This window comes from Pyrgilauda ruficollis, unplaced genomic scaffold (genome assembly GCF_017590135.1).
Source record: "Pyrgilauda ruficollis isolate IOZ18807 unplaced genomic scaffold, ASM1759013v1 scaffold46, whole genome shotgun sequence".
Classification (NCBI taxonomy): Eukaryota; Metazoa; Chordata; class Aves; order Passeriformes; family Passeridae; genus Pyrgilauda; species Pyrgilauda ruficollis.
Genome location: NW_024526155.1, coordinates 4,685,585 through 4,699,321, shown reverse-complemented (window position 1 = coordinate 4,699,321; position 13,737 = coordinate 4,685,585). Strand labels below are relative to the sequence as shown.

General features: G+C 39.3%; 1 protein-coding gene across 8 annotated transcripts in view; it reads left to right on the top strand.

Moving 5' to 3' along the window:
- The window catches only part of ZMYND8 (zinc finger MYND-type containing 8), a 48,834-nt gene extending 37,347 nt beyond the window's left edge, over window positions 1-11,487 (top strand). For 3 of the 8 annotated variants that reach the window (XM_041478689.1, XM_041478686.1, XM_041478688.1), the window contains exons 15-21: window positions 593-964; window positions 2,542-2,732; window positions 3,255-3,335; window positions 4,370-4,448; window positions 4,980-5,219; window positions 5,371-5,528; window positions 5,817-11,487. In XM_041478689.1, coding sequence (XP_041334623.1) covers window positions 593-964; window positions 2,542-2,732; window positions 3,255-3,335; window positions 4,370-4,448; window positions 4,980-5,219; window positions 5,371-5,528; window positions 5,817-5,831 — 1,136 coding nt within the window. In that variant the 3' untranslated portion in view covers window positions 5,832-11,487. Of the gene's footprint in view, window positions 1-592; window positions 965-2,541; window positions 2,733-3,254; window positions 3,336-4,369; window positions 4,449-4,979; window positions 5,220-5,370; window positions 5,529-5,816 lie in introns of those variants that run through there. The other 5 variants (XR_005956070.1, XR_005956069.1, XR_005956068.1 and 2 more) reach the window with 5 other exon arrangements.
- Window positions 11,488-13,737: the final 2,250 nt, after the last annotated feature.

The following is a 13,737-nucleotide window of genomic DNA, read 5'->3' as shown; positions in this document are numbered from 1 at the left end:
TCCTTTCAGCAGAGTAGAACTATTAATATCCATAATTTTTGCTGGGCAGGACCCAGCACCTGGCCTTATTGAACCTGATTAAGTTGTCCCAGCCCATTGATTCAATCTGTCAGGATCTTTGCAGAGCCTTCCTGCCCTCGAGCAGATCAGCACTCCTGCCCAACCTGCTATCATCTGCATTTGGTTGTCAATGTCAGTTCACTGTTGTTTAGAAAGTTTATAGTTTCTTCAGTTACTGCTCAGACATTAATCCTTTTGAATGTTTTTTCTCCTGAAAGAAATTGAGATGACAGGTGAAAGTGGTAAGACAGAAACACCCTAACAAGTGCTAACCTCTCACATATCTTTTGAATGAGGTCAGGCTGTTTTTTCTTGGATTTGTACTTCTTGTTTTGCTTAGTTACTGATGCATCTGAATTGCCACCACTTTCCACTAAACTGAAATTACTTTACTTGTAGAATATTGATTACTTTTGAGGAAAACAATTCAAAGCAGACTGGAAGGTATATATAGCAGTTCCAAAAACTAAATGGAAAATTATGAATCAGATGTGTTGCTGAAAAGCAGGCATAACATGTTATGTTTGTTTAGTTGTAGGTAAAACTCCACCTTCCTCCAGTGCAAGCACCCAGCCTCTACCAGAAACTCCAGTGCTCACCCGCTCCGCATCGCAGACCCCCCCAGCTGGTGTGACAGCAACCACCAGTGCTGCTTCTACTGTCAGTGCTCCCTCTGCTGCCACAGGGAGCCCTGTCAAAAAGCAGAGGCCTCTGCTGCCCAAGGAAACTGCCCCTGCTGTGCAGAGGGTGGTGTGGAATTCTTCAAATAAATTCCAGACATCATCTCAGAAGTGGCACATGCAGAAGGTACAGAGGCAGCAGCAGCAGCAGAGCCAGCAGTCTCAGTCACAGCAGCCTCAGTCCTCTCAGGGGACAAGATACCAGACAAGACAAGCAGTTAAAGGTACACACTTTCCTAACTCAATGTGCCTGTGGTGCCATAATTCCCTTGGTGATCCCTGTGCTCCAGAGGTGCCCAGCCAAGAGTTCTTCTGCATAAACCAAATCTCAAAGTGTGCTTCTACTCTGATAAGTGTCTTTAGCATACAAGTTACTCACTATACTTGCTTTTTCTGGTGTGTATTTAGAGCCATGTCTCCTTATTGTAGTGACAAAAAATTGTGTAAATATTTTTACTTTTCTTAGCCTTAACAGATTTGGAAGGGTGAACTGAATAATTTTCTGGATCATATGCTAAAACCATTAACCACTTGCATGTTTACCAATGTCACCTCAGTATGTACAAATTGCTTCCAGTTTTATCTGACAAGCAGCAGATCTGAAGGGTTTTTCACAGCATAATTTGACAACAATGAAATTACCCAGGCTTCAGGATTTGTCTTTGAAATCCCTGTTGTTTAACAAGACTTTGATGCTAGTTTACTGAGCAAACAGCCCTGGCATTTCAGAATGTTTTCACAACTGTTTTCTCACCATCCCTTTGCTGGAGCCTTCACCAATAGTTGGCACAGGGTAACACAAGCCTGTGCTGCTGTTGCTTCCCTTCACTTAACAGCAACTCTCTGTATATCAGCTTCATAAATAATTTCAAGTTAATAAACTGAAATGTTTACTGCTGTGCCTGAAGAGGAAACATTCTCCACTCTGCTGACACCACTGGCACACAGGTGATCTTGTAGAGAGGGAAGAGAGGTTTGGGTGATGATTCACATACAGACATTTACAGAGGCTCATTTCTCTGGTCCCAAACTGCTTTTGTTTCTGTCAAAAGCAGTGACAGAAGCAGTGTTGAGGAAGTGGTATCTTTCTGCTTGTAGACTACACAAATTGATACAGAAATATGCAGTGAGGAAAAATAAATGTGGAAATTGAAGAAGTTAAATGCTAAACTTTTAACAGAATCATGCTTTAATATATACTTTAATAATATGGGCTGAACTTTGTGTTCAGCCCATGAATTTGTTTTCTCAATATTGTTTACTATTGAGCACATCATGGCAATGTTCCATCTTAAATATTATAGTCTGGACATCTATCATGTGAAAACTATAAAATCTATAGATTCCTTATATACTGAATTGGCATAAACAGAAATATAGCACATAAAGATGAATAAATTGTTTATTTCAGTAATTCCACTGCTGAGGATATTGGCAATGAAGACATCTTTTATAATATGAGTCAGTAAAAATAGCTTGAAAAGTTCTATTTTTTAAAAAAAATACTATTTAAAAAATACTCCAGCAGATAAGTCATTAGAACTGAGGGAGACTTCTGCACTGGCCAGTTTAAAATGATAAGTTTCAAAGTTCTATTTACTTCATTACCTCTAAGCCTTACAATTATGTACAAGTTCAGGGGCTGAGCACTGTGTAATTAATCATTAGATGGCACCACTGTATAAATAATACAAATCTGAAATGGTTACACACAGTTTAGTAAGATACTGAATGTAGAAGTTTGCCTGTTGTTTTCATAATTCCTTGTGTCATTGATCCCCTCCATGTTCTCTTTTCTTAGCTGTGCAGCAAAAAGAGATCACCCAGAGCACTTCCACATCCACTATAACCTTGGTCACAAGCACTCAGCCCATTTCCATGGTTACCAGCTCTGGATCTGCAAGCACACTTTCTTCTTCACTCAACACAGACTTGCCAATTGCAACAGCTTCAGCTGATGTGGCTGCAGATATTGCTAAATACACCAGCAAAGTAAGTTCTGGAGGAAGGTTTTAATGAAGTTGTACCTCTCTTTTAAAACACCCTGTAGTTTCATCAGGTGGGATAGATGTGTGTTCACACATTAAAGAGATGCTAAGTTGTTAGGAGAAGGGGTGGTCTCATCATAGTGACAGTGAGGGAAGGGACGTGAGCTTTCCATACTCTCTTAGATACTTAGATTAAAAAAATCAATGAATACTATATATTTTTGCATTGAGTTTCTTCCCCACATTCATGGTAATACATGTTTTGTTTATAAATTATATCAATAGCAATATCTTAGAAAAGTAGAAGGCCAAGCAGTTCACCTGTTCAGGACACTTAAAAATCAGAGTTCTGATCAAACTTGTTGTGCTCTACCTTCTAAATAAGTAGAACCAGGTAAATGTCATATATTTAGAGAGAGAAGGGTAGCAATATAGGTTCCCAGTAGAGGGGTTGAAAGAAAATCAAAGTGGAAAGCTATTAAAAATATATATCAAAGAATTATTTTTTTTTCTTTTTGTCTTTCAGATGATGGATGCCATCAAAGGAACAATGACTGAAATATATAATGATCTTTCAAAAAATACTACTGGAAGTACAATAGCTGAGGTTAGTGTAAGATTAAAAAAACAACTTCTATTTTAAGTTTGAAAAATGCAAATTAGTGTTTTTATATATATAAATGTGCCACATAATTGTATCTACAAAGTATTATATATGGAGATTGTCAAGAGATAAGTAATTGCTGTGCTGTTTCAGAAGTAATGATTAGAGTGGTGGAAAAAAACACTGAAAAAATACCAGGTGGGCTCTGTAAGACAAGCATTAAGCCATCAAGCCCAGGTTCTTCAATCTTCTGTCAAGAATTTGCCACCTTTTTTAAAATCAGAAAAGTTGGTGATTTTTTTGAAAATAAAACTTTTGTAAACTGTATAGTGCAGTAGCTCATTAGAACCATAGTTTTTAATACTTCTTTGAAATACTTTGAACACTTTGCATTTTTAATGAAATGCTATACATTGCTTTTAATGTTCCCTAAGGGTAGGAGTTAGTATCTTCTAAGGGGTTTTTTTAACCTTGGAAAAAGCAGATTAAGCAGTGCAAACTAAGAATGAATGGGAACAAATAAAGCTCAAAATGTGATGATTTGTTTACCTGCTTTAACCAAAATAAGGAAGTCAAAGTTTTGAGCAAAGATATTTGTATTCCCAATGCACAGTGAGTTGACAATCTTACTTTTCTAAATCTCATCTAGTTAAAATAAAAGAAATGAAATGTCATGCTAATAAATGCAAATAATGTGTAAACAGCACTGAGGAATAGGTTCTTGATTCCCGTCAGAAATGTGAGGAATCAAGGATTCAGAAGAATCAAGTTTAACAGGAGTTAATGCAAGTTTAACAGAAGTTTTTTGTCTTCAAAGAGTCCTGTGTTCTTTATGGTGAGCAAATCTAGCAAACAGATATTTAGAATACTTCACACTTCGGTTTGGGGTTTACTATTGTCTTGTCCTCATGTTAATATGAAGGAGCCTTTATGTAAACAATGGCTCATTGCTTTGGGCATGGTTTCTTATATAATAATTATGCATTACACACCATGCCCTGTTTGTTATTACTAACTATGAAATTTTTAATATTTAGATTCGGCGTTTGAGGATTGAGATAGAAAAACTTCAATGGTTACATCAACAGGAACTTTCAGAAATGAAACATAATCTAGGTATGAAAATGACAGTCCAAAACAGTGTCAGGTATTGTCCTACATAGAAAATGGAAATGCTTATAGTATGTGTTAACTTCATCACATTGTCCCTCTTGAAACTAACACATTTTGCTTTGTAAAGAAACTAAGATACAATGAACAATTGAGATGAGAGAAGAGATGGAATCCTCTCTGTTTTCTGAATTTGGAGCAGAACAAAAGTTTGGGCTTGCAAAAACAAAGCACATTAGCAGCAGCTTCATATGTCCTTTTTGTGCTTATGCTGTATTCTGGTCCTTTGTGGGACATCCAGAACTAAAGTGTTAAATAAATGGAAGGTAATGGTTAAAAATCATGGTGCCAGAATTAGAAAGAAGATGGAAGACTTGCATTTGTTGAGTAGGTATGAAACAGATGCCCAAACTCAGGATATACCTTGACTGCTAGTTTTAATTTCATGTTGTCTTTAGACCTATGAATATTACTGTTTTGCCCCTTGCTGTTGGGGAGTGGAAAATGCAAACCCACCTTTCTCTGGATTTTGAGTAGAACTGACAATGGCTGAAATGCGTCAGAGCCTGGAGCAGGAACGGGATCGTTTGATTGCTGAGGTGAAGAAGCAGCTGGAACTGGAAAAGCAACAAGCAGTGGATGAGACCAAGAAGAAGCAATGGTGTGCCAACTGCAAGAAAGAGGCCATCTTTTACTGCTGTTGGAATACCAGCTACTGTGACTACCCCTGCCAACAAGCTCACTGGCCTGAGCATATGAAATCTTGCACACAGTCAGGTAATGGTGCCTCTTCCACAGCTGGGGGGGTTTGGGTGGGTGGGTGGATCCACAGTGACTCAGTTCTTCATGTGCAGATGTGACTCTGAGGAGAGACTGTGGACTGGCTCCCTTGAGTAGTGGCCTCATTCTCTTTTTTCCTTGATTTTAGCTACTGCGACACAGCAGGAAACAGATACTGAAATTAGCACAGAAACACTAAATAAATCCTCCCAGCCCAGTTCAAGCGTGCAGTCTACACCCACAGAAACAGCCAGCACTCCTAAGGAAAAGGAAGGTTCAGCTGATAAAAGCAAAGAGAGTGTTACAGTGAGTATCATCACTTCAAACAGAAATAATGTGTAAGATCTCTCTGAAACCTACCCCTAAAGGCTTCCCTGGATAAGCCAGGAATTTATAACCACTTGTATATTTGAAAGAGTGCTTTTTGGGGAGTGATAGAGTTGTGGTTTTTGTTCTTCATCTTGTTAAAAAAACCCTCCTTCTGCCCTTTGGGAACACCCTTTCCCCTTCACTTATTCCCAGAAAAACCTTGTGTTGGCTTGACTGATCCTTCCAGCCAAGGTGGACTGGACCTCTTTCTCTCTCTCTCTCCAGGACCCATCAGTGTAGCTTCTGGTCTGGATCTTTCGATACAAGTTGCCTTCTGATAAGCAATACTGACTGCAGCACTTCCAAGCCCTTCTTGCCTGGGGGTTCAGAGGCCAAGCTCAAGACCTGCATTCAAACCAACTTACTTTCTCACCACAGACTGCCATTAGGGTACCACAATGTTCCATAACACTGATACAACACTTCACCTGGATCTACGGTTAACGGAGCAGTTTTGAAATCCTCCATAGCATCTACTCTGATAGTTTTCAGTAGGCAAGGATGAGCAAATGCTCTAAAAAAAGGGACTTAACATTGCATATATAGAAAATGTTTATAGAGAAGATTCTGCTTTATAGGTAGGGCTTGACTATTAGCAATTTTGGCATCAGTTTTTTTCTGCCCTTGCAAGATTTGTTAAATGAAAATTTTAGTGGTGGGGGGTGGGGCTGATCCTTCAAACCCTTACACATGATCCTCCACATCAGTAGGAGCCTTGTTGTATTTTAAAATATTAAAAGCAAACTAATTTTGTAGTATTGTGATTCCAGCATGATGTCTCATCGAGATAGTCCTGTAGAATTGGGAAGCATAGTAATTTAGAGAGCTGTGTTCATTTCTTGACACTTTTGCTACTGTCTGGTGTTAGATCTCTGGGCTTGAAATGTCATCTAAGGGAGTAACTTGGGGAACAGATTTGAAGGGGGGGAAAAGGAGGTGCTGTTTCACTTAAATGTTTTGATGAAGTTGGTTAAACTCTGGCTCACTCACTTAATGTTTGTATGCATTGTTATGGCAGCACAAGCTTTGTATTACTGGGGAAGTAGGGAATGTGAGACCTAAAACCTGCCAGGGAATATTCCAGTTACACAGATATGGAATTGCTTTTATATAGATGTTCTACCTGAAACATCATGCTGTATACATTGATCATGTTCATAATTTGAATTTTGTTTCATTAACAATGAAGTAACCTGTGAATTCATTAAGATGCAAATTTTTAACACAAAGAAAACATCCAACATAAATTGCATATCATAACAATAATATTGTAACAACTAGGTGGAATTTATGTACAAGCTGAGGCTTCTACTGAGGTTGCCTGTGCTGTCTCTGCAGATAGCAACAGGTGTGACAAGCACCCAGCCTATAAAACTGGTCCAGGTACCGCAGACCACCACCTATATTCCAACTACTCAACCCACAATTGTAAGTACAGCGTCATAATTTAAAGTCTGCAGCAATGCTGTTCCTGGCATTAAAATTGCTCAGTATCTCTGGGGGGTTGTCTCCGTCTGCTGTTGTATCAAGAGATGAATTCACTGGTATAGTCTCCACTTGCAGTGCAAAATGCTTTATTTTGCTGTGCAACATTCCACCCTTTCATTCCATTCGTGATTGCAAGGATTGAGAAATCTTTAAGTCTGGCAAAGGCACTGAGGACAGGCAGAGGCCATTTCACATTATTGGTCCGTTTCGTGTATATACTTGAACACAACATCAATGTAAATATATAGAATTCATTTAAAATATCTTTTAAATATCGTTTTGTCTATGGTATCCTAAAGAGATTTAGAGATTTAATTATTTCTGAGCTATGCTTGATATTCCTGTGACATCTCAGTACCTGTGAAAAAGAATATGCATTTGTCAGCAGTGTCTCTCCCATGCAGTCTTGCACATTAGCATTTCGAAACGAGAAATCGCATTGGAATCAGACCTGGGTTTTTTTCCATCAAAGGCTTAACCAAGGACATCTGAATTCCCTAGTGTCAGTCACAGTAGATGGGACAAAAGTGAGTTGGATTTTTGTATTTTTTACACCATATTAGCCCATTGTTTCAGGTTGTGCTCTGCAGTGCTCATGTCAGAGCCAGCTACTGAGCTGATGCTGCCCTGGTCACGGCACGTGCTCTGCCTCTGTGCTGGGTTCAGCAGGGAAGCCCATGTGTGGGTAGCTTCATATCTGACTTAAAATACACTGTTACGAACTATCTGATTCAGCAGTGTACCTTACCCACAGTGTGACTGTGAGGCATGATGTGCTGTAGACGTTCCTCTGTCTCTCTCTTTCCCTGAGCACAGCCCCAGCTGCAGGACGCACGTGTGTGTGTTGGTGGATACACGCTCATGCACAAACAGTGCTTCACAGCCATCACATTCCACACAAACTCTGCTCTTGGTGGGGATGGAGACTTCCCAAATTCCTCACAGCATTTCAGTTCCACTTGGTCTCAGCTGAGACCACTGTGCACCTTTGCAGCACTGGCCCTGAGTTGCTTGGACTGAACTACCATTAACAATAAGGTTTTGTATGTGTTTTAAAATCCAGTAGCAGACTTCTAAGACATCAGGCTTCTTTTGTGAATTAGCTGCAAGGTTGTAAGATCCTACGGTGGTTTTGTGTAATATTCAGAAAAATGGCAGTTACCCTCATGTGTTTTCTGCAACACAAAGTGTATTGAGTTATGTAAAGCAGAATTGGAAAGTGTGAAAGGTTTCCAACTTTATTTGTGCATGTTTATAACTTTGTACACATTTGCATTAGTCTTGCACAGCTACAGACACCTCTGTATTCTAATGACTGCACGTGCAATTTAAATAATTTTAAACCTTAGTGCATGTTTAATATGTATGCAAAATGTACATATGTGTAAAACTGGCAGAGGTGGAAAATTTACCTCTCAGGGAATGATCTTAACACATTTAAGGAGTCTCGCACATTCCATATTCCGATCGCGCTAAGAACTGAAACTTAATTAGTTAATTCCATGTGTGTAAGTGTGTATATTTAAAAGGCAACTGTGGCAACCTTGATTTCCCCACCTCTAGTACTGACAGTGACTTACATAATAGATTCTTTAGAATTCAGTTTGCACTTTGTGTCCAACTAGGAACAACTTCCATTGTATCTTCTGGGTACCATTTCCACTGAACCTTGTGAACACATCTGAAATCATTACAAAATGGCAGTAATTTTGAATTTATTTAGCAAATTGGTCCCATGTTTGTTTTTTATTCTTCCTGCAGTTAAAATAATGTAAAAATATGAACCCATCTTCTTTGCATTCCAGGGAATGGAATGAGTAGGCTTCTGGAAGGCACAGACTCAGTCACAAAGGAGCTGTAATCCATCTCAGCAGGGATACTCAGAGTCTTTGTGGAATATCATTAAGACACTCATGTGGTTTCTTGAATCAGTGTGGGGAAACATTGGGCTTCAGTGAACTTGTATTTGTTCTTCCATGTCCTCTCTGGAATGTCACACTACCATTGGGGGAAGACCTGTGCATCCCTTTCAGGTTCCTCAAAATCTCACTCCCTGTTTCTTCCACAAGATGTTGTGAACTGAAATGGATGCGTTTGTCTGATCACCAGTTGTGCATCACTGGAATTGTGTCGGAACACACTTTGCAGTTTGTATGGTAGAGACATTTCTAGACTTTCTCATGTTTTTGGAGGAAGGTTAAGATACAGACTTTAGGTTCAATAAATCCTCTTACAGATCTCCAGAGTGATGTGACCTTGACCAGATTGTTTAACATTCTTGTGCCTTTGTCTCTGCATCTGTAGAATCAATTACCACCTATAGAGATGTCCTGAAACTCCATTTGTTGAGATGTATAAATCATGATCAGTATGATGGAAGTGTAAAGTTTATTCTATATTAATATTTTTACAGGGTGTGTAAGACAGTTCCCAGTAATGCTGATGTTTTTGCTATTGATTTGTGCAGAAGTTAACTTAAGTACTTTTTTTTTGTTCAAATGGATGTTCTTTGTTCTCTTCTGTGTAGACTGAATGCATGGGGGAAAGTTCCTTTTGGGGAAAAAGATTTAAGTAATGTGTAACGAGAATATACTTATAAACAAGGGTATTTTTGTACTCCAGTTTGATTTGTCAGAACTTTTTCAAATGACAAAGGATTTTCTTAGCCCTTTTTCCTCTTCCCACATATTAATTTGCAGAAAGTACATAACTGGATGTTAACTTTGAAACCCTCACCCTCCAAGCACAGGTAGTGTGTGCAGCCCCTATAGCACCTCCTGTCCCTGTAATTCTAGAGCAGTGATGAGAACACAGAAGCTCTTGGCTATAGGGAAGTAATGCACTACTCCTCCCCTGGAATGAGGTAATGCTGTGGTAATAAAGGTATTAGTTCTTGCACAAAATTGGAACTTGTTCTGGATTTCCCCTGGAAAACAAATCTCTATTTCTGTGGTCATGTTTATGTGACCTTTAACATAACAACCTGTTTCTCTTGGTTTTAATCCACAGACCATTCCTGTAGTGGTAAGTCCTTCTGCTGGGACAGTGGCAATGAGAACTGGAGTTCAGTATGTTCAGACCACAATGCCAGTCCAAGTACGAAGAGTCTAACTGCTAACAAGAAGTGCATACAATTGTTGGAATAAAAAAATCTAATAGAAATGTGACAAACAAACACAGTTCTTTGGATTAACCTCAGAGGTTCAGACTTTAGCTTTGTGTATGTGTACAAAGCATTAATTACACTACATTAATGTAAAGCATTAGTGCTGGCTTAGAAAAGCTAAGGACAGGTAAGATCCATATTAAATCTGTGCTTCTTTTGTAAATAATGTACAATTTGTGGATGTCATTAGAGTACCATCTCCTTTTTATATTTGTATTGACTTTAACTTATAAAGAGCGCTTGAAGTTGGAAAAGGAAGGTTTAAAAGAGCCTTACCACAACCTAATGCTGAGAACTGGTCTTGGGAAACTGCGTCAAATAATCTGATACAGAAAATCTGAACAACTTTTTGCATTTGGAGTGAAAAAAATTTCTGCACTTTGAAACTCTTGTGGAATTTTTCTGAACAACCAAGCGATGAAGGATATCTCTTTTCAGCTAACTCTGTTAGACAAATTATGGACCTGAAATCCATAAAAATGTATACTATTTTTCACAATGACCAGGCTGACAACAAATATTAATGCTGTTTACAGGTTAAAATTATTTTAAAATTTCATTCAGTCTGAGATCAGAAAATTTGCAAAGTGTAATAGCAGCTGGTTGTAGCAGGATTTCTGATTACTGATATCAAAGATTGAGGAAAGTAAAGTTTGTTGCTATGCTTCACAGTTTTCTTATTTTTTAAAAATCCTCCCAAAGGACTTTGAAGAAGAACTAGGTGTGGAGAGAAACATGCATTGGGAAACATGGGCAAAGGACTTTTGATGCTGGGCCAGAGCATGTATTATTTATATGATGGAATTTATGTTTTTCTGTAAGCATGAAGCAGTGCAGTATGAGAGGAAGTACCCCCTGGAGATGCTGTCTGTTACACTGAGGCTGTAGTCCCATTTTGTATGTTGTGTAAAACGAAAGCATTGAACAAAGCAAAGGTGATGTATGTATATGAGAAAATTAACTGTATGATATCATTCCAGTACATTCTGTTGTACATTTTAGTCATGTTGATTTCTCCCATTGTTTATATAAGAATGCGGTTTGTACAGTCTCCAGCTAGTACCCAGATTAGAGGGAAAAAAGTATTAGAATAAAAAAAGTGAGAACAGAATATTCATTAATTGCAGTTGTGTCAAAACTAGCCTAGCTGGCCTTATTTGTGAAGCATAATTGCTTTTAGCATATGGAAGTATTTTTTCACATTTTCTTTGTATAAAATTTGTATTAAACTTAAATATCTTTTTTGACAATTGTGTTTCTTTGTGACTAAGACAGGTGACACACACGATATGCTTTGGGTTTCTCCAATTTTTCAGGAAACATCACAATTTTTTTATTAAACTGTTTTAGAAAAATGTTCTGTGGTCCTGGATTTCCAGTTTTGGTTCAGTCTGGAGGAATGTTCATTTCTGCACAGTCTCCAGATCCCAGGTAATTTCACCTACGTTGGCATCTTCTGTCTCAGAAGTGTGGGACCTTTGGATCCAGGCCTGTCCAATTTGATGTTGTGTACCATTTATTCAGTGGTTGGATTGGGGTTGGACAGATTATGTCAGTGTTAGGTGTACTTGTGGGTAGAAATGAGGCCTCTGAGTGCAACTGCAGCCCCTCAAGAGAGCATGAATTGGGCAAGACTTCTCTCTGTGTGTCTTCATTGCAAGTTAAAAGAAATGGGGAGCTTATGAAGCATTGTAAAATCTATGAATACTGTCTGAAGTTCTTTCTCCTGCAGTTACCTTGTTCTGGGCATTTGTAAAGCAACCACAGTTCATGTTCCCAGTGCTATTGTTTACAGAAAAGCACAAAACTTGAAAGCCTGAAGTGAGTTTTGGCCTTCCCCATGGAACTTGGATGCTGAAACAAGGCCTTGTGTTAGAGGAAAAAGGAAGTGATGTACAAGTTGTTGAAGGAAACCCCACTGCTTTCTGACACCTGTTCCAGCCTGTGGAGGGTTTTCTTTTTTATTAATGAGCATTGGTTTTTTCTACAGAAGAGATATTTTCTTCCCTCCTCTAAAATAACAGGTGACCAAATGCTAGTACAATATGTAGAAAATGTAGAAATACATAAAACTACAGGTGAAGGAGCTGAGCAAGACCTGTACATGCGTCTGTGCATGTTCCCAGGCCTTTTGGATGTTCCTAAGTACAAACCTGCTGTAGATCCCCTCTTCTGTCCATGATAAATTGCCTGGAACAGTAAATCCTGATACTCTTGCTGCACTGAGAGATGAATGTGCCGTGGTGACGAAGTGGTGACACCTCTGTGACAGACGTGTTCCTGACCCTTGGTGTGTCCCACCCAAAGCTCTGCTAAGAATGTCAGCAACAAAACCAAGAGCCTTCAAACCTTTAAATATATTCTGAAAGCAAAATCTTCCAAGAATCTTTAAGAAAAAACCCAGAATCAGTGCTCAGGCAATTAACTCAGTCAGGTGTTAAATTTGGAATTTCAAGGAAGATCAATTAACTGATGGATGGGGTCTTAAAAGCTGAAGTTGTGCTTCTTTGGGCATCTGCAAACCCTGGCATTTATTCCTCTTTCAAAAGTTATGCAAGCATTAGTCAATTCTCCACTGACTTTGTCACAAATTGGTTTCCTTCACTTGTGATATAATTTCCTTTCTTACAGCAGGGAAACCTTGAGGAAAAAGTTCTGCTCAGCAAGCACTGAGCCCTGCAATGGCTGTGCTAGAAAAGTGACATTTTGCATGGAGTTGTGCTAAGCCCAGAGAGCAGCTCTTTGCAAATGCCCCCCCAGTGTGTACTGAAAGGCTGGCTTTGGTCATGCTGATGTGTCACAGCTGCTGTGGGGCTGCTGCCTTGGATTAATTTAAGATCAGATTTTCTGCTTTAGCTTGGTAGAAAATCCCCTCTCAGGTCCAGCACTGTTTTCCCTAAATGTTTTTAGAGCTTAGGAGCATTCCTCAGGTTTGTGTAGCACTTGTGTAACCTTTTGAGAGGTGAGGGCTGTAGCATTTGCTGCATCTCTAACCCCTCCTTCCAGAGAGGCTTTGATCCTTCTGACCTTACCTGGTGCCACAGCAAGGAACAATCAGCCGTTTTCAAACGAAGAGATCCATCCAGGCCCAGAGAGTTCAAATATTTTGACAGCAAGATTACCAGGCCAGCCTTGAAACAGGGAGCACACATTCCACCTGCTACCTTCAGATCCAAGAGTGCTGGCAGAGAAGGCAGGTACTCCAGTCCCCCAAAATGTAAACATGTTTTTATTTAATGCCTTTCACTCATCACAAGGTACTTTCCCCCATCCTCAGCCCCAAGACGGCAGCATAAGGCACCGTGTAGACACAGGCACAGTCCTTGTACCCTCTTGGTAATGTTCAAAACCACAGCCACAGTTCTTACCAGCAGTACCATGTGTCCTTTCTACTCATGTACACAATATGATTCTCCCCAGAGTTCGTTCTGGAGAAATGAAATATTAATTTAGAACAGTAAGACTTTCCCCACCCCCCCCCCCAACCCCCAA